Here is a 23,341-nt window from a genome sequence, read left to right on the forward strand (position 1 = left end):
TAATTTATTCAGTTCCTTTCCTTGGTGCTGGGCTGCTGTAAATGACTTAACTTTCCTGTTTTTGCTTTCATTGGTGTTAGGTTATGCCAGTCTTTAGCTGGATAAGAGCTTTAAGTTTCCTTGCATTTTGTACTTCATATTATATCAGTCAACAGTTCCAAAATTAAACGGTTTAAATGAGCACAGGAAAATAAAATAATACCAAGATTTACTCTGGATACTTCTTAGCTCTGGCATTGGCTAGAACAGTCTTGCTTAGATTAGTTTCATCTCTTCTTCACAATCTTATTCTTGCACACCTCAGTTCCTGCATGCAGGACCATAGAAATAAATCATCATGGTGATGTAGTTACAGCATGAGGTCAGTCAACCAAATACCCTTCTGCTCTATTTTCAGTCTACATTAGTCTTGTACCCCTCCAGTGTATGTTCTTCATTTCCTTTTTTGTTCCTGCTTCTGACATCATTTCCTGAGTAGTATCTTGGTTTAACAGCAAAGCCAGATCTTCTCACCACACGATGCAAGAGGATGCTTAAAATGGATTTCAGTCTTTCTTTTCCCTTGCCACGCCTATTGGTGATTCTGACCATTATTGATGGTAAGTGGGAATTTTCTTTTTAGAATTGGCACTGCTTTGTCTAGGTAAGCAGAAACAATCTTTTTGTTCAGGAGTCCCATCAGAGGAGTAGGACTAAGGGAAATACTGGCGTCATAACCGTCAAAGCATGAAGAGGGACAGACAGTCCAAAGTAAGACAGATTTTCTCATAAACTAATTGTAACGATGTTCTCTTGACGTACTGCATTTGAACTACAAGAGAAAGAAATTTTAGAGTCTGCATGCAATATAGTGGTCAGAAAGGGAGACTGGATGACTTGATTCTGGGATATTTTCTTTTTTATCTATATGACCTTCAACAAATAATTTAATATGCTAGACAAAAACTTCCCCAAATAATTTAGTTGTCCATGGCCCATGTACACAGATTTCCAATGAGTCTTTGCCTGTTTTAGCTCTCTTGAAATGGTATTCCAGTCCTTTTGTATATCCATGATTTCAAACACAGTAACCAATGTTACTGCTCAAAATAAATCCACGCTCGCAAACACCATCCTATAACATATCATTTGAATATTATACAGAAGCTGCAAAATATTTCTATAGTGTTTTTATGCCATACTATCAATATATGTCTGTGAGCCAAGCTAAGTCATTGAGCAATCCTTGCTTTTTTGAGGCTGATGAATCAGCCAATCATCAATTTCATATCAATACACCAGGACTTCAGTCCAGGTGATAATTTAAGGCTATTAAGGACAATACTCATTAAATATATTTTAAAAATCCACCCTCGATTAAATGCTTTATCTGAATAAAAAGTCATGTTTTGGTGGTTTTACTTGTTTGCAGCAATGTATCACTAGCTATCAGCAATATATCAGCAGGAGGACCTGTTGTATAAATTTGACATCTGTGAATCGAAGCTTTAATTCTTGTTTCTGCACAAAAAGGTATAGAAATGCTGCTGAAGGTATCTAATGTGAGGAACTGGCAGGCTTTTTCCCCAGTGTGCCAAGGACCTGGCAATATCTGTGCCCATAGACTAAAACTATTTCCTTCCTGGAAACTCATCATGGACTAACAGCCAATAACTTGCAGACTAGCACTGGTTCACAGACTACAACTTTAGCTTGCTGTCCACTGACTTTAATGGAACTTACTGGAATGGAATTGGGAACAAACCTGCAGTCTTACTGTGCTATCTTACACATTCCAGACATACGTCTCACTGAGTACGGTGGGACTTACTGTCAGTCAAGTAAGTGTACACAGGACTGCACAGATCTGCACTAAGAACAGCCTATGTTTACACATTAGTGTGTATGTGCACAAATAGTTTATTCTATATCTAGCTGGACTTTCACCTGAATGATATATAGTTATAGGAGAAAGAGAAAGTAGACATTCTTCAGATGTGTCCTTCACACAAATATTTTTCATCTTTTTTAATTTTGGGGATTACAGTTTTACCTGGTTTACCCAAATTGATCCTACTTTTTCCTGAATATTCAACTATTTCTTGAACTGTTTACCACTCTGTTGAAACATTTCTCCCTTCTGTCAGTACCAAACAAGATATGAATACTCCTCACTGCACAATGATAACTGGACTTTGTTGCTGTTACAGGCTGGACTTGTAGTGACATAATCCAGGTTGCTGGAGACATTGGCAGCACAGTTTCCATCCCTTTAAAAATTCAAAATACAAGCAGTTTCTTAGTAATGAAGCAAATGAATTGTGCTCACTCAACAAACGTAAGCATGGACTGTTGCAGTGATTGTGATGAACGAATGTGCCTGAGGAAAGGACTCCTGGAGATAAAGAATTTAACAGAAAATGATGAAGGGAAATATACTCTTGATTCTGAAAATTACAGCCAAACTTTATTATTGAGACTGTGCGGTAAGTGTACTAAGTTTGGAAGCAACATTGTCAAACTCTGAGAGTGTGCTGATATATTTAGTTGCTTCATGTGCCATCATGATCCTAGGTGATTTTATTCAGAAAATGTTACCATTTTTTAAATGGGACTTACTCCCAAGTTAGCATTCAGATGTAAGTTGTGACCCACAAATTCCTGGCAAACTGGTCTTTGTCTGTGATAAGCTGAGCTATGTCTGTGATAAACTGTGATTTGACAAACTGGTGCAAATTCCTTTTTGGTGAAGTCCATAGGACTCATTTATTGCCTGTCACTCTAGTAAAATGAAACAATGGCTCTGCATGCATTTAGATCAGATCATTAAAACATAGGAAAAGGACTTGGAAGTGAATATAAAAGGTATGACATTATGAGTCAAGTGCTGAAATACATTACTCTTGATGCCACCTGGAGGAAAAAAATTAGAAATACACTTAATGTGAACTTGAAATAGGGCCTTCTGAAATTATAAAGGAAAGAACAGGAGACGAAGTACCATTTCCTTCCTTTATCTCAAATGTTTTCTTACATTGTGACCACATTCAGTGCAATACAGCTTTTACCAGTAATATGTGCATAGAAAATTATGCAGAGAAGTATTAGCATTTTTCTAAAGGCCATCTGTATTATGTAAGTTTCCCCCCTCAAAAATCACCCCCTCTGGAACGGATGGGGAATGGATGGGGAATGGAACGCAACAAGTGAGGAACTTTGTGTGCAGTAAAATGCATCCCCCACTCATTCCACACTCATTCCTGGCCCTTTCCATTCCATTCTCATCCCTGCCTAGAGCCCATGGTGTGATAAAGTTCATAGTCCTAGGTGCCCAGCAATCTGAGTTAGGGAAGTTTATTGCATGTCATTTTAACACTGACCTGGGCACCGGAGGGGATCGGACTGGAACGGGTTAAAACTGATGTCACTGCATGTAAAATTGCTGCTGCGCTGCCGCCTGACCATCACCTATCTCCCAGCAGTGCTCTAGTGGCCAATTTTGGTACTATAGAAGTTTTCTGTAGTATCAAACTTGGCTGCTAGAGCACTACTGGAGGGTTGGTAATGGTTTGGCAGGAGTGCAGCAGCAATTTTGCATGCGGTAACATCAGTTTTAATCCGTTCCAGCTCGATCCTGCCCCGTGCCTGGGTTAGCATTAAAAATGCATGTGATAATCTCCATATTCTACCTTTGTAGAGTTTGTGCTTTTCTGCCAGTATGTTGCACTGGGGTGTTGACCCATGCCATATCCCCTGGTGACATGAATGGGACAAGTGTTGGTGTTGAAGTCAGTTGTTTTAGTGAGATCAAAGTTGTGCCATTGAAAGGAGTATAGAAGTGTAGTCTCCCATTTTAGATCACATTATGTTGGAGTCCCAGAATTTTCCAGTGGTCAAGGAGTGGGAGTCCAACAGCTCCTGGGAATCCAAAGTTGGGAACCACTAGTACAAGATATGGCATTCTGTGGGCTGGATTCACAATGGTTCAGTTGGTGCAATTCCAGATTCTTCACTGATGAGTGGGGACAGTGATGAATGAACAAAATAGTGAAGGAAAAAGGTATTTCTGTTCACAACCTGGAAAGAAAGAACAGTCATCAGAAAGCTTAAGGGTTGGTACACAGCAATGGAGGTGGGGAGATGGGGCATACTATTGAAACATTGAAGGTAATAGAGCTTTGCTAAATCAGACTGGAGTGTGTCAATACAAGCTGCTTAAGCCAGGGTCAATCCAAAGCATTATACCTTGCACTTGCCATGATGCACTGGGCCAAATCTGGTATGATGCTACTTTGTTGTGTACATAGACCAGTGGGGCCAAAATTTTGACCCTGCTGGCATGATTCCCTTGGTGCCACCACTTCAACCTTGCCAGCCAGGCAGCTCCCTGGAAGAGTCTGGCCATTACCATTGCTTCTGCTGAGGTTTGCCCTGCCATGTGATAAACAAGAAGGAAGATCACTCTACCCTCTCCTCATTAATTGCAAAGACACCTCACCCTGATCTCAGTAGAAGCAATGGTGATGGCAGACTTCTGCAGGGAGATGCTTGGCTGGTGAGGCAGTGGCAGTGGAGGATTCAAAGTGGATCCATCCCTTTCCTTGTGCTTCTTAATTCAGGGAAAGGGAGATGGCTTTATGTTTGCCATCTGGAAAAACTGTACTAGGCCCGATTGGACCTGATCTAGCTGTACAGACTGCCAAAAGAACTGGAGGCACTCTGGAGTTTCCTGGAAACTCTGGAGTAAACCATGACTTCAGAGTAGGAAATACAATTTGGTGAAATGTTTTGTTCAAGAGAGATGTCCTACCAAAAGTTTTTCACATCTCTTACCAGCAGAAGCTAATTTAAAACTTATTTTATACCTCTGGCATCACAAAAAACTAGACCTGTGTACAACTTGAGAGGCACACACCATTGTCTTGTCACATTAATTTTACCTTCCCCTCACTTTGGTTGTTCTTTTTCCACTGCCTAGAGCTGCCTCTGGTTGTTCATATTCATTGTCTATCTGATGGGAGAGCCGATCTATTTTGTGAAGCAGGTGGACAATCCAATGACAGTATTCATTGGACTCTGAATGGAAGTGGAATGAATGACATTGATGCTTGTCAGAAGGATGGTGGCAAGAGGATTATTTTAGAAAAAGGAGTTCATGGAAAACTGGCTTGCCATAGAAGAAACAGCTGCAGCAGTTCCTCCATTGAGTTGTCATGTAATGAAGGCAATGAAGGTAAGTTATATTTTAATTCCTTCTTAGGGAAGTTGAAAGTGCTGTTTTGATGTTTATCTGCAAATCTGTATCTTTCATATTCCAGAAGGTGAAAGGAGAGAGATGATTTGTAATGTAATATAATTTTGCTGACATTTCATGTAGTGTATTTCATTTCCAGTGTGATTGCAGCTCTTGTTATAAAGTATTTAAAACAATAAGAAAGAGAACCATTTCCTCCTCATCTAAGTCCTTTTCCAACTTTATTTTTCTGGCGACTCTGTAGCATTTCAGTGAATCACAGGCCTCATAAAACAGCTGGTAAGGGAATGCTCCTAGCCGGGGGTGGGGGTGGGAGTGGGAGGTGGAATGTGGCTCTCTAGATGCTACTCAACTATGATGCTCATCATTCCTTACTATTAGTCATGCTGGCTAGGGCCAATGGGAGCTGCAGTACAACAACATCTGGAGGACTTTTATTCCTAGTAATAGATGGTAGGAAAGTGGTTCTATTTATTTTTGCAGAAGATACAATTCCTTCATTCATACAATAGTATGATTAGCACTGGTGATAATCAGAAGTATTTGTTATGGACATATTCTGTTATGTGAGATAGTTTTATAAGTGGAAAAACTCCATGTCCTTACTTGTCCAGGTTCAAAACATCACTGTATAAACAGACTCCATGACTTTGCTCTTAAGCTCCTATTTTACCACCTTGCCCCAGGATATCCATCCTTGGTTGCTTCTATCCATACTGGCTTGGATGGGAATGAAAATATATCAGAGAGGCAGGTTGGATGCCATAGTTCCTTGAGTTCCTGAATAGACCTGTACAAGTGAGCCACTTGTTGATGGACTCTAGCCCTCTGAAACAGCAAAATTCTACTCTTGAAATATAAATATCTCAGGGATAGTGCTCCTGCTTTAAATTGAAGATTCAATTTTTGATCCCTAACTTGCCCAGATAGTGAAGTCGAAGGCTTTCATGGCCAGCATCCATAGTTTTTTGTGGGTTTTTCGGGCTATGTGGCTATGTTCTAGAAGAGTTTATTCCTGACGTTTTGCCAGCATCTGTGGCTGGCATCTTGAACCATGTCCCAGATAGATTTGGAGAAGATCTCCTTGCTGAGCCTATGGTCACTGCCAGACTGTATAGATCAGGGGTGGGAATCATGCAGCTCTGCCGATGTTGTTGGAGTGCTATTCCCAGCATTCCTCATCATTGGTTATGATGGCTAGGGCTGCTAGCAATTGCTGTCTAACAACACATGTTTGGTTCTAAAATTCCTAACTCTGGTGAAGACAAGAATTTGACCAATAGTCCCCAAGAAACAAAGAGATGGCCTAATTCATATAGAAATTCAATGTTTATCTTCAATCTCAGCTCCTAGATAATTTTCCAATACATCTTTAACACTATTAATTTTCCACAAGACAAATCCAACAGCAGAGGATAAGGTTTGGAAACAACATTAATAAAATGTTTCTGTGTTCAGTTTTTGCTGTTGTTTTAGACACTACCAATTCCATGTAAAAGTTTGTCTCACTGGCAAAAATAAAAAATAAATGTAATTTTCATTAATAGGTATAACAAAATCAATGATTGCATCTGTTATTTTTAAGTGCTGTAAAATTTGGAATTTAGGGATCTCAAACTCAACTATGTGTTATGATGCCTTTCAATTTAGACTGCTCATCAGATTCATGCTGAAGGATGTTAATATTTGGGCTTTATTAGATTGCTAGATTTCCTGACACTGTGTTAACTTTCTTCAAAACTACTTGGTGGTTGTAGATCTTGAACTTCTGTAATTGGGAAGTTCACAAAATTGATAATCTGATGTATTTGCATCTATAAAACTTCATGAGAGTAAAGCTGCTGCCATCACTGCAACCTGACTTTGGATGTTTATTACTATAAAGGTTACACATATGATATAAGATATTGCTTTCCCAATTCTTAAACAATTTAAACTTTTCAGCATCAAAATATAATTTATGATGACACGTAAAAGGTATTTGCTTGCCAATGGAAGAACACCAAAGATAGAACCATTCTGTCCTCCCTGTGAATGGAATTATGGAGCATAGAGGCAGCCACTAGGAAAGCCCTATCTTGCATCCCTATCAACTGTATCTATGAAGGTGATGGCACTGAGACAAATACCCCTCTTGAAGATCTCAGGTGGGGGGGAGCACTCTATCAGATAGCCAGGATCTAACTGATATAGAGCTTTATAGGTTATAACCAGCACTTTGAATTATGCCCCAAAACAGACTGGTAGTCAATGGAGCTGTAGTAGTAGGTTTCCTATAACCCACTCAGGTTAACATTGCAGCTCTTTGCAATAGTTGAAGTTTTCAAACTTCTTCAAAGGCAGCCAGTGCAAACCATGTACAATAGTCCAAATAGGATGTAACTATGTCATATACCACCATGGCCAGATGCATTATCTCAAGGAACTGGCACCCAAGCTTTAAGTGTACAAAAACACTCCTGGTTGGCACAGAAACCTGGGCCTCCAGGCTTAAGGCTGAGTGGAGGAGTACATCCAAAATGTCAATCTGTGCCTTTAGAGGGGCATCTAGTACAGGTTAAACCCTAGTACAGGTTAAACCCCTGTACCTTTTTACTGACGAGAAACACCAGTTATTTGTCATCATCCAATCCATTACTGATACCAGACACTGGTTTAGAACTGGATCATGTGCATTGGAGTTAGATGGAAAGAAGAAATTGAGTTGGTATTTGTCAGCATACTGGTGGTATTGAAACCCAAATCTCTGTACAACCTCTCCTAGTGGTTTCATGTACATATTGAATAGCATGGGGGACAAGACAGATCTCTGAAGGACTGCACAGTCAGCCAAGGAGTTGAACCAGAATTCCCCAACACAATTTTCTGTGCTTGATCCCGCAGGAAGGATGAGAACCACTGTAAAGGTGTGTCCCCAAGTCCTATGCCAGTGAGGTGGCCCAGAAGGACCCAGTAGCTGATGGTATTAAAAATACTTGAGAGGTCATGCAAAACCAACAGAGATATACTACCCCTGTCTAATTCCTGCCATAGGTGTGGTGTCTCTCCTACAGCTGGGCCTGAAACTAGACTGAAATAAATCTAGATCATTTGTTTCATCCAGAGCTAGGAGGCTAGCCAATGCTCTAATACCTTGCCCAAAGATAGTATGTTGGACACTGGTTCATAATTATCCATTTTAAAGGGGTTCAGTGAAAGAAGGCCTTACAACTGTCTCCTTTAGGCAACAAGTTAATCTGCCCCCCACCAGTAGTCTTTCACATCTCTTTTCAGCATACAGTGGACCCTTGTTATCTGCTGGGGTTTGGTTCCAGGAACCCTTGTAAATAACAAAATCTGTGTATGCTCTAGTCCCATTAAATACAATGGCATAGCAAAATGGTGTCCCTTATATAAAATGGAAAAATCAAGGTTTCATACTTGAAATTGATACTTTTAAAAAATATTTTCAAGCCATGGATGCTTGAATCCATGTAGTAAAAATCCATGGATAAGGAGGGCCAACTGTATAACCTTGCACTAAGAAGATCCAATAAAAATCAATTAGATTTTTCTAAATAAAAAAAAACCCACCAAAAACAAGTAAACCCATATATGTGTGGGTGGGTGGGTGGGTGTGCTTGTACTACCAACAAAATTTGTTTATCTTGGCAGGTTGACATTTCCAGTTCTTGCATTTCCCCCCAATACTGAGTTTTCAACCAGTCTTTATCTGATTGTCTTTCTAGTATTAACACAGAATAAAAAGTTCTCAGTATTATGAACAAATGCTCAAGGGCTTAACTTGTAGTTCTTGCCTAGATTTTCTTTGTCAGACTATTACAAATATTAGCAATTTACAATACAATATTGGAATATTTACATTAATTGTCCTCATGTATGGTTTGATCATTTGTAATTTCAACATTTCCTCTTTTAAAGCTTATGTCCTAGATCTAGCTGATTATTACAGAATCAAACGTGTGTGTGTGTGTGTGTGTGTGTGTGTGTGTGTGTGTGTGTGAAAAACACCTTTGTTATCTACTGCTTCCTCAATGTTTTGAACAAATTGCAGTCAATACTAGATTGCTTACAGGCTTGTAACTGCAAGCAGTCATGCATGGCTTTGATATTTATGGTTCAATAAGTGTGTGGTGCAATCCCCTCAGTCATAAAAAGCTATTTCTGCTCTTTCATACTTTGTAAATGAAGACAGGTGTAGCAGCAACTGCAAGAATCATGTTCAACTCATTCCAGTATTCAAATTAACAAATATTAGTTGTGCAAACTGACTTTTGTTTTTATGCATGCATTGTTACCAAAATACCTCTGCTGAAAACTATGCAGTTTAATGGCCACTAGAAAATTTCCCAGTTATGTTTGGAAAGTATTTGCTTTGCTTTTTCTTCTTGTTGTTTTGGTGTCATCTCCCACCCACAGAATGGAACCTTTAGTTTGGGGTTGGGTGGGCAACTCTGGTGAGTGTTGGGCCATTTCATCCTTTCCCATGCTCAACAGGCAGTACAAGGCCATGTTTCAAACCTCCTTCAGTTGCTTTTTTGGCATAAAAATGGCTAATTGCACCTTGAAGCCTTGGGGAGTTGCAATTGACCATTTAAATGCTACTCATTCCCCTATAGGGCCCTGCAAGTGGGCTAACTATCAAGGTTCTCAGAAATTTACCAGATTATTGATTGGATAACAGATCATTTTTATTGGTTGCTGAATGCATCTGAGGAGAGTCATTGGAAGAATAGAATTTCCCCCACAACCAATCAGAGTTAGACTGGCTGCCAAGGTGGGGCCTGCCTGAGGAGCGACTATAAAGGGGGAGGAGCTGCTGAAAAGAGATAGTTGAGTGAGTCATATTCTGTCTAAGATGAAGAGCTAGGTCAGGATACCTTATGCCTGCTCTGTTCTGAGGGAATATTAATTGTGAATTGAGCCAGACCTTCACCGGATTCATAGTCCTGATGAAAGGGGAAGTATAATAACTTGTTTTAAGAAAAAGTAGAAAACAAGTTGAATTGAAAATAGTCAGGGAGGGAACTGGAACAAAGATACAGTGGGCTCTTGGTATCCGCAGGAATCCGTTCCTGACCCTCCCTCTGTGGATACCAAAATCCATCGATGCTCATCCCATTGTCCTCAATGGTGGTGCGGCCACACAGCCGTGCCATCATTGTGGACAATGGGACTTCACCTCATGCATTCTCCATCCCTCCCTCTCTCCCTCCCTTTCACCTGAGGCAGTAGGCAGCTGGCAGCCAGGGACCTCTGCCACCACCACCGATTCTCTTCCTCCTGCCTCTTTCTCCTTTTCTTGTTTCCTCTTCTTGTCTCTCTTGTTGTCTCCTTCGCACTCTCTCTTTTTCCTCCTCCTCCGTGGCTTCTTCCTCTTCCTGTTCTTCCTGTTCTTTCCTTCTCCTCCCTCTCCTGTCTCTTCCTGTTCCGGGGCCGCCTCCTCCTCCTCCTCCTGCACCTTCCTTCCTTCCTTCCTTCCTTCTCCGTAACATAGCCTTGTAGTTTTCAGATGCTTAAATCTGGGGATGGCAGTCCACAAATATGGAGGGCTCACTGTAGTTTGTAACAAGTGCTGTACATAATGTAACCACACAATTTTAGAACCAACTGTGAAAAGATACTAGCTTAATTTCTGTCTGTAAATAAAGCTTATATTTCTTCTTGTTTACAGAGGAGTGGCTTGAGGTAATTTATAACTAAACCATCAAAAACACACTACCAAAAATATTTAAAAATATGATAGATAAGGATACTGGGAGCCCATCCCCAAGTCACTTATTAAGTGAGTGGACTAGGAAACAAATTGGAGCCAGTAAAAGGGTGAAAGGGATTTATGAGGAAAGAAAAGTTTCAGTTTATGTGGTGTGTTAGTGGTTAAGGCACTCATTCTGATGATCGGAAGATTAGAAGGTTGGCAGTTTGAGGCCTGAGTGCCGCATGATGGAGTGAGCTCCCACCACCAGTCCCAGCTTCTAGCAACCTAACAGTTTGAAAGCATGCAAATGCAAGTAGATAAATAGGGGCCACTTTGGTGGCAAGGTAACAGCATTCAGTGTAGTCATGCTGGCCACATGACCACCAGAGCAGTCCTCTATCAATGCTGGCTCTTTGGCTTAGAAACAGAGATGAGCATCAGCTCTCACACTTGGTTATGACTAGACATTCACGTTAAGGGACTACCTTTACCTTTTATATTGTAAGAGGAAAAAGAATCCTGTGGACCTAGATGGTGAGATAAATATTTCTTTTACCTGAACTATTCACTAGCTAGATTAGGATATAGTTTCTATGTAAATATAGATTAAAGCCATTAGTAAACTTTTGTTTTAAACTACAAACTATGTGCTGTTGTTGTTCTGAGTCAGTCTCAGTTATTAGGGAAGCATAGTTAGACAACAGCACATTTTTGCTACTCTGCTATTTTAAAGCTGGACTCTAACAGGTTTGGCTTTGATATTTTGATATATCAATATTTTTGTTTCCTTAAAAAGGCAGAAGCCTTAGGAAATTTAAATTACCCTACAGGCGTGGAAACTATGAGATGCCACAAATAAGTACCAGAGGGCTTTTGAAATGGGCCTCAGTTTCTCTTCCTTGATCTTGGGTCAAAGTATATGTGGCATTAAATGTGTTCTCATATTGGAACCAGTGAAGGATACCAAGGGAGCATTTCCTTCAGAAGAAAGGATTTTTTCTTCAAGCTGCTACAGGAGAGTAAAAGACATGTGCTCCTTGTTTGCCAGTGGGATCTAGGAAAATACTTCACCTTTTCTCCCCCAGCTATTGTTATTTGTGTTTCTCATTAAGCTGTCTGATAAGTGCAAAGGTCCTTTTAGTATCAGGTCTTGCTTGGCCTTTCAGTTTTTAGGAGAATGAACTTAGCACCCAATTAATTCTTGGGACCTTACTGCACAGGCTCCCTGGAACGGAATGAGAATGGAACGGAAGGGGCCGGGAAGGGAACGGGTGGGGAATGCATTTTACGGCACACAGAAGTCCCTCATTCATTCCGTTCCATTCCCTTCCCTTCCCTATCCATCCCAGCGGAGGTGATTTTTGAGAACTGTTCTAAAGAGTTTTTCCTGTGTTTGTCTTCAACATTCTTCCTCCTCTCTTCCTTCTTTTTTAAACAGGCTCTTTGCTTCAACCAGAGGATTTGCTGCAGAATCCATTGTTCCTGTACATTCTGGCAGGATGTGGTGGTGGAGCTCTCCTTCTGGCCATCCTTGCCTCACTGATTACATGCTGTTGCTTGAAAAGCAAACATCACTTCATTTCAGTGCCTGCAGGTGAGTAGCAATTCCCCTGTTTTCCCCTGATGTTCACTCAGATGAAGTGATATGAACTCTCAGGGGGAAAAATTCCAGGAAAGTGTGAGGTAAAAAAACAGGGCATGCATTTTTCATATTTTTCTTTTCCTCGAAGGAGGGGGTCACCCTTTCAGATTTAGGGAGCAATGGTGGTGATGGGAGAAGCCTCCTAAGAAATATGTTGTCTCCAGAAGGGATGAAGTGCTTTTTAAGACAAGGTATTACCACTCACTCATAACGTCTATTACAAACATTTTTCTGGACGACAGTCTATAACAATCTACTCCAACCTGGTGCACTTGAGATGTGCTGGACTGTAACTCCCAATGCATATGCAGGGAAGCAGGTTGACAAAAGCTGATTGTGGCATAGATAATGAAATACTGTTCCTATATAAAAATGAAAAATTCAATATTTTCAGTGTTACAAAGTTCAGCTTGACATCTCAATATGCTAAGCTTATGGCTTTAGCAGGCTAATTCTGCTTAGCCAAAACACTTTTGTTATTTGTTTTTGTTTTGTTTTAAAAATCACATACACCAAACTTTTCTACTTTTATTTTTTTCCAGCTAGATGGCAGTAACTAAGAAATAAGTATATGGATAGCTGAAGGTGTTGATGTTTCCATCTTTTAGTTTTTATCTCTCTAATTGTAAGGTTATAAACCTTATCAATGAGGACATTGGAATAGTTAACGAATTCCAGTACCTAGAATAAAACATCAATCAGGATGGAGACTGTAGCTAAGAAATCAGAAGATGACTGGAAATGAGAAGAGCAGTTATGAAAGAATTAGGCAAGATCCTAAAGAGTAAAGATATACAATTGAGCACTAAAGTTAGAATTGTCCAAGCCATGGTGCCCCACCACCATGTACCAAAGTGAGAGCTGGACAATGAAGAAAGTGGATTTTAAAAAAAATCAACTCATTTGAGATGTGGTGCTGGAGAAGAGTGCTGAGAATACTGTGGACAGCCAAAAACACAAACAATTGCATCCTTGAACAGATCAAGACTGAATTCTTCCTGGAACTCAGGATGATTAAACTGAGGCTGCCATACATTGGCCACATAATAAGAAGGCATGTATCACTGGAAAAGACAATAATGCTAGGAAAGGTAGAAGGCAGCAGAAAGAAAGGAAAACCACATGCCAGATGGATACAATCAAACAGGGAGGTCTAGGGCCTAAATCTACAAGCAGAGCAGTGGAGGATAAGGGGGCTTGGAGATATCTCATGGCATGAGTTGAGGTTGACTCAAAGACAGCTAACAGCAACAACCAAGTTTAGCTGATGGGAACTGTAGTGTTTGTTCTGGTGAGAAATAACTGGTATGTGGATGAATACTAGTACTGGATTCCATCAAGGTCAGTCTCACGGGAAATCTGAAACGGCCTAAAGTGAAAGTATAAGAGAAGGGTGGGTAAACCAGGAGGCATACAAGAGTATTTTGGTTCATGCACAAATCATGGTAAAACCTGTGATTTCATGGGGTGGGACATTGCTTATTCTATACTTATATTTGGAAATATATTTATTCTATAGAACTCATACTGTTAACTTTTTAAGTTACGGAAAGTAAGTTTTGCTGTTGAAACACAGAGGACTGGTTTACTGAACTCAAAGGAGTGGGAGGTTCTGACACATGGGAACGATCAGCCCCCATTGGATTTCCTCCTACTAAGCTCTTGTTATGCTTTACTACAGAGGATGAGAAAGATGAGGGCATAAACCTAGCAGCCATATCAAGTGAAGGACAAAAGAGTCCACCTAATGGAGAACGTTGTGAAGCTACAAGTGCCCTTGGTGACAGCACGACCAATCCTGGTATGTACAAACTGCAGCTGTTGTTAAACAGAAAAAATGGGTATAAGAATTACATGTACTTGTACATCTGCTTTCTAAAGCAGTTCTTGCGAATTCCACTGTGAAATGGACAAAGAGAAAGGCAGACACCAAAATGACCCATTCTTAGTATCCTTTGTTTGGGGCCAGTGAATATGTTGCAGATGCCGCAAGGCTGCTTCAAGAGGTTTTGTGCAGTGGCTGGTCCACACAAGGCTGAATCTACACTATAAAATTAATGTTGTTTGATACTGTTTTAATGCAATGCTATGAAATTCTGGGATTTGTAGTTTGTGAGATATATAGCCTCTGTCAGAAAGCTCTGATGCCACAACAAACTACAAATCACAAGATTCCATTGTATGGAGCCATGAGAGTTAAAGCAGTGTCTAACTGCATGAATTCTGCAGCATGGCAGCAGCTAATTGAGTAGCTGATAACATGGGCTGTTGACATTGTACAGAGTTTTTTCACTGCCACTGGTCAGCACTCTTAGTAATTTCTTGAGATTTTTCCATAATGGATGGTCTCTATCCAGTCCCTAGGCAACCATACAGAAAATATAAGAGTCCAGATGGATGCTGCTGCTTGTAACCAAAAAGGAGAGATTAGATGAAACAAAATAACACCATTTCCTGATCTGAGTTATATAGGGAGAGGGGTATTGAAAATATAATGGGATTGCTTTTCAAAAGTATGTTAATGACATTAGTTGGTTTAGTGTAAGAATGTAATTCTTCACTAATTTTTTTTATTTGAAGAAAGCAACTAGTAATTTTTGCACTAGTATTCTTGCTCCAAGAAAATCTGTGAAAATTGCAATTTTGGGTGACTATTTACAGTTCAGGATGTATAAAATGCAAAATCTGAATGTAGTATTTTTGTACAGATAACAGTATTTTCTACACAGAAGTTAGCATTTTCTGTACAGGAAACAATAGTTTTGGAAAATGCTGTTTCTTGTACAGAGAATCCTGTTTTCTGTGCAAAACAACCACATGTAATTTTTGCACAGAATGTCCCCAGTTACAGAATTTCCTGGATAAGAAACAGCATTTCCTGTGCATTAAAGAATATTTTTGCTGGGATTTCATGTTTGCGGTGTTGGAAAAAATGGAGGTGGGCGATAACTTTTTAAACTGGATCAAAAAAATTTATAATAAACAAGAAGCATGTGTTTCTCTTAATGGGGAAAGGACAAAGATGTTTACTATTACTAAAGGAGTCAGACAGGGGTGTCCTCTTGCTCCACTGTTGTTTATTATAACCCTTGAGGTTATCTTAAATAAGATTAGGAACGACAGTTTAATTGAGGGGGTCAAGATTAAAAATCAAACGTATAAATTACGGGCATACGCGGACGACATTGTACTTACTATCTCTAATATTTTGGAATGTAAAGACCACCTGATGAAAATTCTTAAAGATTATGGTAAAGTATCGGGTTACAGAATTAATCAGACAAAGACAATGATGTTAACTATGAATATTGCAGATAAGGATATTAAGGAAGTTGTGGAGAGTACAGGATTTCAAAAGAAAAAGCAGGTGAAATATTTGGGAATAATTTTAACAGTAAAAAATACTGAACTATATCAAAATAATTATATAAAAGTATGGAAGGAAATCCAGTCAGATTTGAATAGGTGGCAACATTTACAGCTCTCGTGGTTAGGTAGAATAGCTGCAATAAAGATGGTAGTGCTTCCCAAATTGATTTTTTTGTTCCAAAATATCCCTATTATAGTGAAGGACGCGATTTTTAAAGACTGGAATAAAGGCTTAAAAAAATTTATTTGGCAGAATAAAAAGCCCAGGATAAAGTTAAAAACTTTGCAGGATAAGACGGAAAAGGGCGGTTTGAGCCTTCCCAATTTTAAATGGTACTTCTATGCATGTGCTTTAGAATGGTTAACTGACTGGTTTAAATTGGAAGATAATAGAAACCTGACGGCTGAAAGTTATGGATTGAAATTCGGTTTTCATGCCTACTTATTTTATGATAAAACCAAAGTAGACAAGGAATTTAATAATCATTTCATTAGAAAAACTCTTCTGCGGATTTGGGGGAAATATAGGGCTAAATGGTGCCCAAAGATTCCATTATGGTCGTCACCTGCTGAAGCCTTTTTAAAAAGGGAGGTCTATAGTGAGTATAATTGGATTAAATACAGTGATATAATAAAATTCGATCAAGGCGCACAAATTATTAAATCAGAGGAGGAAATAGCCAATGCTGGCTTTAATATCAATTGGTTCTCATATAGACAGTTGAGAGAAAGATGCAGGATGGATCAAAATACGTTTGGTATTGCCTCAGCAATCCCCGAATTGGAAAAAATCGTTCAAGATGACTCGAAGACAAAAAGGATTTCTAAATTTTATAATTTAATCTTGAAATTTGAGTTAGAGGATGAGGTGGTGAAGGACTACATGATTAATTGGGCAAAGGATTTGAATTGTAATATTCTGTTAGAACAGTGGGGAAAAACATGGAGAAAAAGGATTAAATTTACAAGTAACATAGAAGTCAGGGAAAACTGTTATAAATCACTTTTTAGGTGGTATTTGACGCCACACAAAATCTCCAAAATGTATAAAGGAACAAAAGGCATGTGTTGGAAATGTCATAGGGAATTGGGCACCTATATGCATAGTTGGTGGACGTGTGAAAAGGCAAATCTATTTTGGAAAGCGATACATGGGGAAATGAAAAAACTATTAAAATTCAATACACGCCCGGACCCTCTGATGTATCTTCTGAACATAGTGAGTAATGCTGACTTGGAAAAGACAAACGGTAAGGTGCTATTCCTGGCAATAGTTGCGGCTAGGATGGTGTACGCCAAATATTGGAAGTCTGAAGAGATTCCTTCTGTAGAGGAATGGAAGATAAAAATGTTAGACCTGTATGAAATGGAAAAATTAACCTCCCTTATGAAATATGATACACTAACGAATTTCCATAAGGAATGGAAGGTATGGATCTCTTATATGCAACAAGAAGATAACCCAAATAGATGTATTGTATTTATTGATTAATGTTCATTTTAATGGGGGAGTTAGGTTTGTTAAATTCATATTGTTTTATGAGTTTGGTTATATATATACGTAGGTGTAGGTATTTGCGTGTATAAGTATATATATACATATATAGTTGCTTCTGGGACACATACGTAGGTTATTTAGGTTTTTTCATAGATAACATACTATAAAGGGGGGCTGGTATGTTTAGATATAGACACTAAAAGCTGATTCAAAGGTTGTAGGGTGCGTCAGGTTTAAATTTGACAGCTTAATGAAGTTGGAGTTTGCTGTTTTCTGTTTTCAGATAAGTCCAGATATGTAGTAGTATATTGTTGAATCCTGATGTAGTTTACATCTAATTTATGGAAACTACAAGGGGTATGACAGTAAGGTGTTTATGAACAAAGAGTAAGTTTCCTAGGCTATTCGGATACAATACGATAATAGTATGTAAAATTATTAATTTTTCTTAACACATAACAGTTAGTACAGCGGAGGAAGTTAGGTAAGTTTTTGTTCAGTGTTTAGTGTACATAGGTACATAGGTATGTAGGTTATTTATGTTTTCGTGTGATGTATGTTTTGTTTTATGTCTTTATTTGTTCTATTGTACTAATTTTTAATTAATAAAATATAAAAAAAAAAAGAAAAAAAAAGAATATTTTTGCTGAAAAATATTTTCTGCACAGAAAATCCTGTTTCTTGTATAGAAAATTCTGTTTTCTATGCAAAACAACTATGTGTAAATCTTGCAAAGAATAAATCAAATTGTGAAACTTCCTATCAATCCAGGATTCTTCTCATCAGGGTTTCTTGACACCTGAGAAACACATATTTGTTTTGGTGTAATGAACAATTTATTTTTAGATTTATGTTTCTCAAGCAATCCAGGGTGTTTGAAGGTGAATGAAAAACATTCATGTTACTGGGGTTTGGTGAGGATGGGGAGAAAAGGGGAGATGCAGAAGATTCAGTGGCAAAATGTCCATCACACAGTTTGTTAGACGCCATGTTCAAAATCTGGCATTTTTCATATGTGCTGGACTACAAATGCTACCAACGCCTTCTTGCAATTGAACTGAATTGTGGGATTTGTACATATCTAGAAGGTGCCAGGTTGGGCATGGGAACTTAAATTCCCAAAGAAAAAGATCACTTGAAGACACCAGCATCAAAATATACCACATGTGGGCAACAATGGGGTGAAGCAGATGGTTCAAAAGGTCTGCGTTGGGAACACACCACCACCATTTGCCTCAGGATGTGCAGTTCCATGTATCTGGCCTTGATCCGGGCAGCTGCTGTGGTCCTGAACCAGGTGGCAAAAAGGAGTGGTATTTTACCACTTCTTTTGGGGCTTGTTCTTTGGGAAAGATATGTGCCTGGGGCAACTTCCAGCCCCATTCAGGGTGTGTGTCATCTGAACACCATGCCCCCAATGTGGCCCAATGGTGGACGTTTTGGGCCGTCTCTTTGAGGCCAATGTTAACCAAAGGGTTTTGTTTTTGTTTTTTGCACCTTTGAGACTAACCAAGAGAAATAAAGAAGTTGGTAACATAAATTTTTGTAGGCTTAAGTCTACTCCCTCAGCTGCATGGAGTGAAGTGCCTAGGAACAGACTTCTATAAGCCGGTTGTGTGTGTGTGAATAGCAATAGAAATGAAAGCATATGGGTATGGTGATGAGGTGACAAATTCAGTTTTCATCATGCACTGGAGGACAAAGGCAGGAGGAAGAATCCTGCCTAAAGCCAAGGTGAGTAGATAACCATATGAATGGTGATAGGCATTACTGGAGTGTAGTGTGATACTCTCTTGGCAAGTCCATCATATCTCCTTTCTTGTTCCCAGTCAGCATCATACATCATAGTAGGAAAGCTTATGTTACCAACTTCTTTCTTTCTCTCAAAGGTGCTACAAGGTCCCTTTGCATACTTATATAGCCTAAAATGGCTATGTCTCTCAGTATTAACCAAAAACAGGATATACCATTTATTCTGGCAATCCTATGGCTTCTAAGCTTAATGACAATGGTTAATGTAATGGCAGTGCAACATTTTAAAAACCCTCCCAACACTAATGGAAAAATGTTAGATTTTTTATATTAATAAGGGTTAATGAAACATATTAAGCCTTTTTTTATGAATGCTCCAATATCTGCATGAAAGGAAGAGAAAACGAAGGCCTGAATTAATACTCGGGGAAAGCTAAAAAACAATGTTGTGTAATGCATTTTATGCACTTTCCTAACTCGTTCCTGTCTAGGTCCTGAGACTGGTGAAAGTTTTAAACCAGAGCGCAAAGTGGATCTTACAACTGGAGCCAAGATAGAATCAGAACCTAAAATAGACGAAAAAGCTGGAACAGAAACAGAGTTTCGAGAGGTCATGGTTGATAGTGCAGCCTTGGAAGCTGTGGATGTCCATTTCCCTGATCTGACTGATGCTTGATTAGATCTGGTCGTTCTCCACTCCCACTTGTCTCAGAATAATAGTGTCCTTTGTAAATCACCTGCCTACACTAGCCAAGCCTGCACATCTGTCTCAAAGTAATCCACACTGGCCAGTGTGATGCTTCTGTGCCTAATAGCATTAGCTTTAGAATTAAATATGAAAAAATCTAGGCATAAGACTTTTTATCCTCAGATCATCTGAATAATGTCAGTGTTGCTTCTGTGTCAGCATTTGGTTTTTTGAATCCTTGACAGACTTCATTCTGTCCAGGCCTGGATACACCAAGGAGAAAATGCCAAAGAAAAACTCAAAATATGAAATCCCCTAGAAATTCACAGAGAGAATTTCAGCTTCATCACATAGATGATTAGGTTTTGCATATTCTTGTGATCAAAAGTAATATAGTTGAGGATCTTACATTTTGTTGGAAGATTACAGGATTGACTGAGTAAAGTACCTACCATAGACTTCCTATGCCACGAAGAGGCAAGGTGTGTATTCAGTGGACCTCAGGAATCTTCTGTATGCTCTTTGTAAAGTCAGGTTTGTAAGGCTATTTGAACAGGGAATCCTTTGCAGCTTTGGAGCCTGGAAATATGACAAAATTCATACCATCTGCGATTCAATTCAAACCCTTGATGTTTCACACACTTCTCAGCTGAGATAAAGTGATCTCTTGCCTTTGCTGCTGTTTGCCATTTTGAAAGGAATGCTAACAATGCGTTTTCCTACATTTGTTCTAGCTCACCATGCATGTCTAACAACTTGTATTGTTTTGTTTGTTTTACTTTCTTAGATGGAATTTTCATCAACAATTGACTATTGGGCTAAGCAATATGATCAATTTTAGCATTTATCTTGAGCTGTTTTGAGTATCAAACAGTATGCACACATCATTGTAATATACCGAAAGTGATTCATTATGTTGTTTGTCTCTATTGTGTATGTTCTTGCAGCTTATTTCAGATGAATGACTTGAGAAATCCGGGTGTCTTTCAGGCTTATCTTTCTTGTAGTAGAGCTGGTTTGGCCATTAGCTATAATGGCTTCACTGCTGATGTCAGGAACAATTGTTTGGAGGAAAAGCTCACTAATGGCTACCAATCAAGATGGCAATATACTACCTCCAGTATCTCAGATATATGGCTCTGAATACTGGTTGCAGGGGAATATGAGTGTGTGTGTGTGTGTGGGGGGGCGGCTGCTGCTGCTATTGTATTCACACTTTGCTTATGGGCTTCTTATACAGATCTTGCTGGCAGTGGCAACTATGGAGAACAGGATGCTGGACTAGACAAGTCAGCATGGCTCTACTTATGCTCCCTTGACTTTGCAATGCCTTTAAGGGGATCGTGCTTTAAAAAACAAATCATGGTGTCTGAATGTTGCATGAGTATCAATGTCATGTTTAGAACTGGAACTATGACTTGAAGTTCTTGGTGCCATAGCTGAAAGAATATGGGATTTCCTCTTGCTTGGCATGCTGTAGAAATATAACTACAGGATGCAGGCAGATACAACTAAAAATAAGTTACTTTGTGTGCATTTCCAAAAACACTGTTTAGGATAATTAGGGTTTTGATATGACAGTAGCTCCAGGGGTTAAGAGAAAGATCTAACAAGATTGATAAGCTGAGAACTGTTTATGTGGCACACACATACTGTTTCAGGACTAAATCTTTATTATGGATTCTTGAGTCATTCGGTAGGGGGCAATGATGTTCATTTTCTCATTCCTCAGTGGCCACAGATAGGACCAGTTGCTGTTCCTACTTGCACCTTGGTGCAGGGCCTTGCCACTTGTCAACCTAAAGCCTCACTGCCATAGTGGTGACTATGATGGTAGAAGTTCTAGAATTAGAATTCTTAACTAAATATATCTCTTGTCCATACTGGGATACTGAGAATCCTGTTGTGATCTTTCAGTTGTAGGCTGCATGTTTACTGCACAAGAGAAGATGCATGGACAGCTAAGACATAAAATAGCTTCAAGGACTCTGCAGAACAGTTACAGCTAGCTATACCACTCCATTTTCTTGCTCTGTATTGTAGCAATATATGGCCAGAAAAATCCATTCAATGTTTTTAATCTGTGTTCATGCTATAGTGGTTTTTTTTTATGATGCAGTGCCTAATAAAAAAGATTGTTTTGTACACCTAATGTGGAAAAATAGGAGCATTTTTTTCCTCTGTGTTTTCCTTATACTGGCAAAACTACCACTTAGGGAGCTTCCACAAGACAGAATGGATCATGTCTCCAGAAGTGGGGAGGGCCAAGTATGTTCTGTTTGCCACATGCAGTCCACATAGGGTTGCCATATTCCAGTCCTTCATATTTGGGCATCTAATTTGCATATTATGCAATTATAATTATGCATAGTGTTAATGTGCCCCTTGTCATGGGGCACATTAACATTGATGTCCCCTTGTCATGGGGGAGAGGCTTGCATACCCTAATGAAGTTGTGAGCTATGCTGGCGGTGGTATAATAGCCACCAGTAGGGCCTCCCATGCCAGACAGGTCACAACCGAAGGGTCTGACCAAGAGCGCCAAAGGGCAGGATGGGCTCTCTAGCCTTATGACAACCATCCTAGGAGAAGGAAAACTCTAATCCCAAACCCTGGCAGATGGTACTCATCTAACTCTGTAAGGTCAACCATCTAAGAGAAGGAAACTCTAATCAAACCTACAACCTGAGGACCTCGCTGCCACCGCCCATGCTTGTCCAGGCCTCAGCAGACGAACCTCTGGTTTAAAGGGTGAGGCCAGTTCTGTGCATGTTGAGCTCCACCAGAAAAACCCATTGCACAGTCTCGAAAGATACAACCAACTTCCGAAAAAGCCCTGTAGCGATAGGCGAAGGACGAAATGGCAGGTGTAAAGATGCACTGGAAGCCACAGACCCAACCCTGCATGCAGGCAGTTCAGGACTTTGGTCGCTTGAGACTGACCTGGGGATGACAGTCTTGTTTGGCAGCTTCCTGAATGACCAAGCAGGAGGACCTTCTTTTTCTTATTAAAGGAGGTGACCACTAGAGCTGCTTGACCAGACGGAGGGACCAAACCAAAAACATCAACAAAACAGCCCCTGAGAATAAGCTTTCTAGTTTTTCGGGGTAGATGAGAGCCAGGAGGGTGCTCGCCAGGTGCGCAAACTGGAAGCCCTTCTGCTTGCTGGTCGACCCAAACCCCCGAAAACTGGGTCGCCAGGAATGCCGCTTGATGGCCCAGTGCGGCAAGCCTGGGGCCATGGCATGTTCGACCCAAAAGGCATCTCTTCTAATAGGTAAGGGTGCACTGACAGCATCTTGAGTGTGTTGAGCAGCTTGGGCGGAACAAACCCGTCTTTTCTTCACCCTGTGCTCCTTTCTGCGTCACCTACGTCTGTTGGTCACACTTGTGCTGTCTGTCATATCAACGACCGAACTGGAGGCTGATGATGAAGTCAAATAACTGGTCCTGGAGGACA

The 23,341-nt window shown here is 39.8% G+C and overlaps 1 protein-coding gene across 1 annotated transcript; it reads left to right on the top strand.

Moving 5' to 3' along the window:
- The first annotated feature begins 521 nt into the window (after nt 1-521).
- LOC121924863 lies at nt 522-22,019 on the top strand. The gene is made up of 6 exons (XM_042456365.1): nt 522-599; nt 2,190-2,465; nt 4,958-5,212; nt 12,370-12,525; nt 14,255-14,374; nt 19,684-22,019. Exons 1-6 carry the CDS (start codon nt 530-532, stop codon nt 19,866-19,868), a joined length of 1,062 nt encoding a protein of 353 aa, XP_042312299.1. The 5' UTR covers nt 522-529; the 3' UTR covers nt 19,869-22,019.
- The last annotated feature ends 1,322 nt before the right edge of the window (nt 22,020-23,341 follow it).

The sequence above is a fragment of the Sceloporus undulatus genome, chromosome 3, assembly GCF_019175285.1.
Source record: "Sceloporus undulatus isolate JIND9_A2432 ecotype Alabama chromosome 3, SceUnd_v1.1, whole genome shotgun sequence".
Classification (NCBI taxonomy): Eukaryota; Metazoa; Chordata; class Lepidosauria; order Squamata; family Phrynosomatidae; genus Sceloporus; species Sceloporus undulatus.

Excerpts from the sequence above, each read along its gene's own strand:
- LOC121924863 (XM_042456365.1), top strand. The coding sequence starts at position 530 with ATGCTTAAAATGGATTTCAGTCTTTCTTTTCCCTTGCCACGCCTATTG. Across the intron at positions 600-2,189 it reads GATTCTGACCATTATTGATG|GCTGGACTTGTAGTGACATA; the intron begins GTAAGTGGGAAT and ends TTGCTGTTACAG. Across the intron at positions 12,526-14,254 it reads CTTCATTTCAGTGCCTGCAG|AGGATGAGAAAGATGAGGGC; the intron begins GTGAGTAGCAAT and ends GCTTTACTACAG.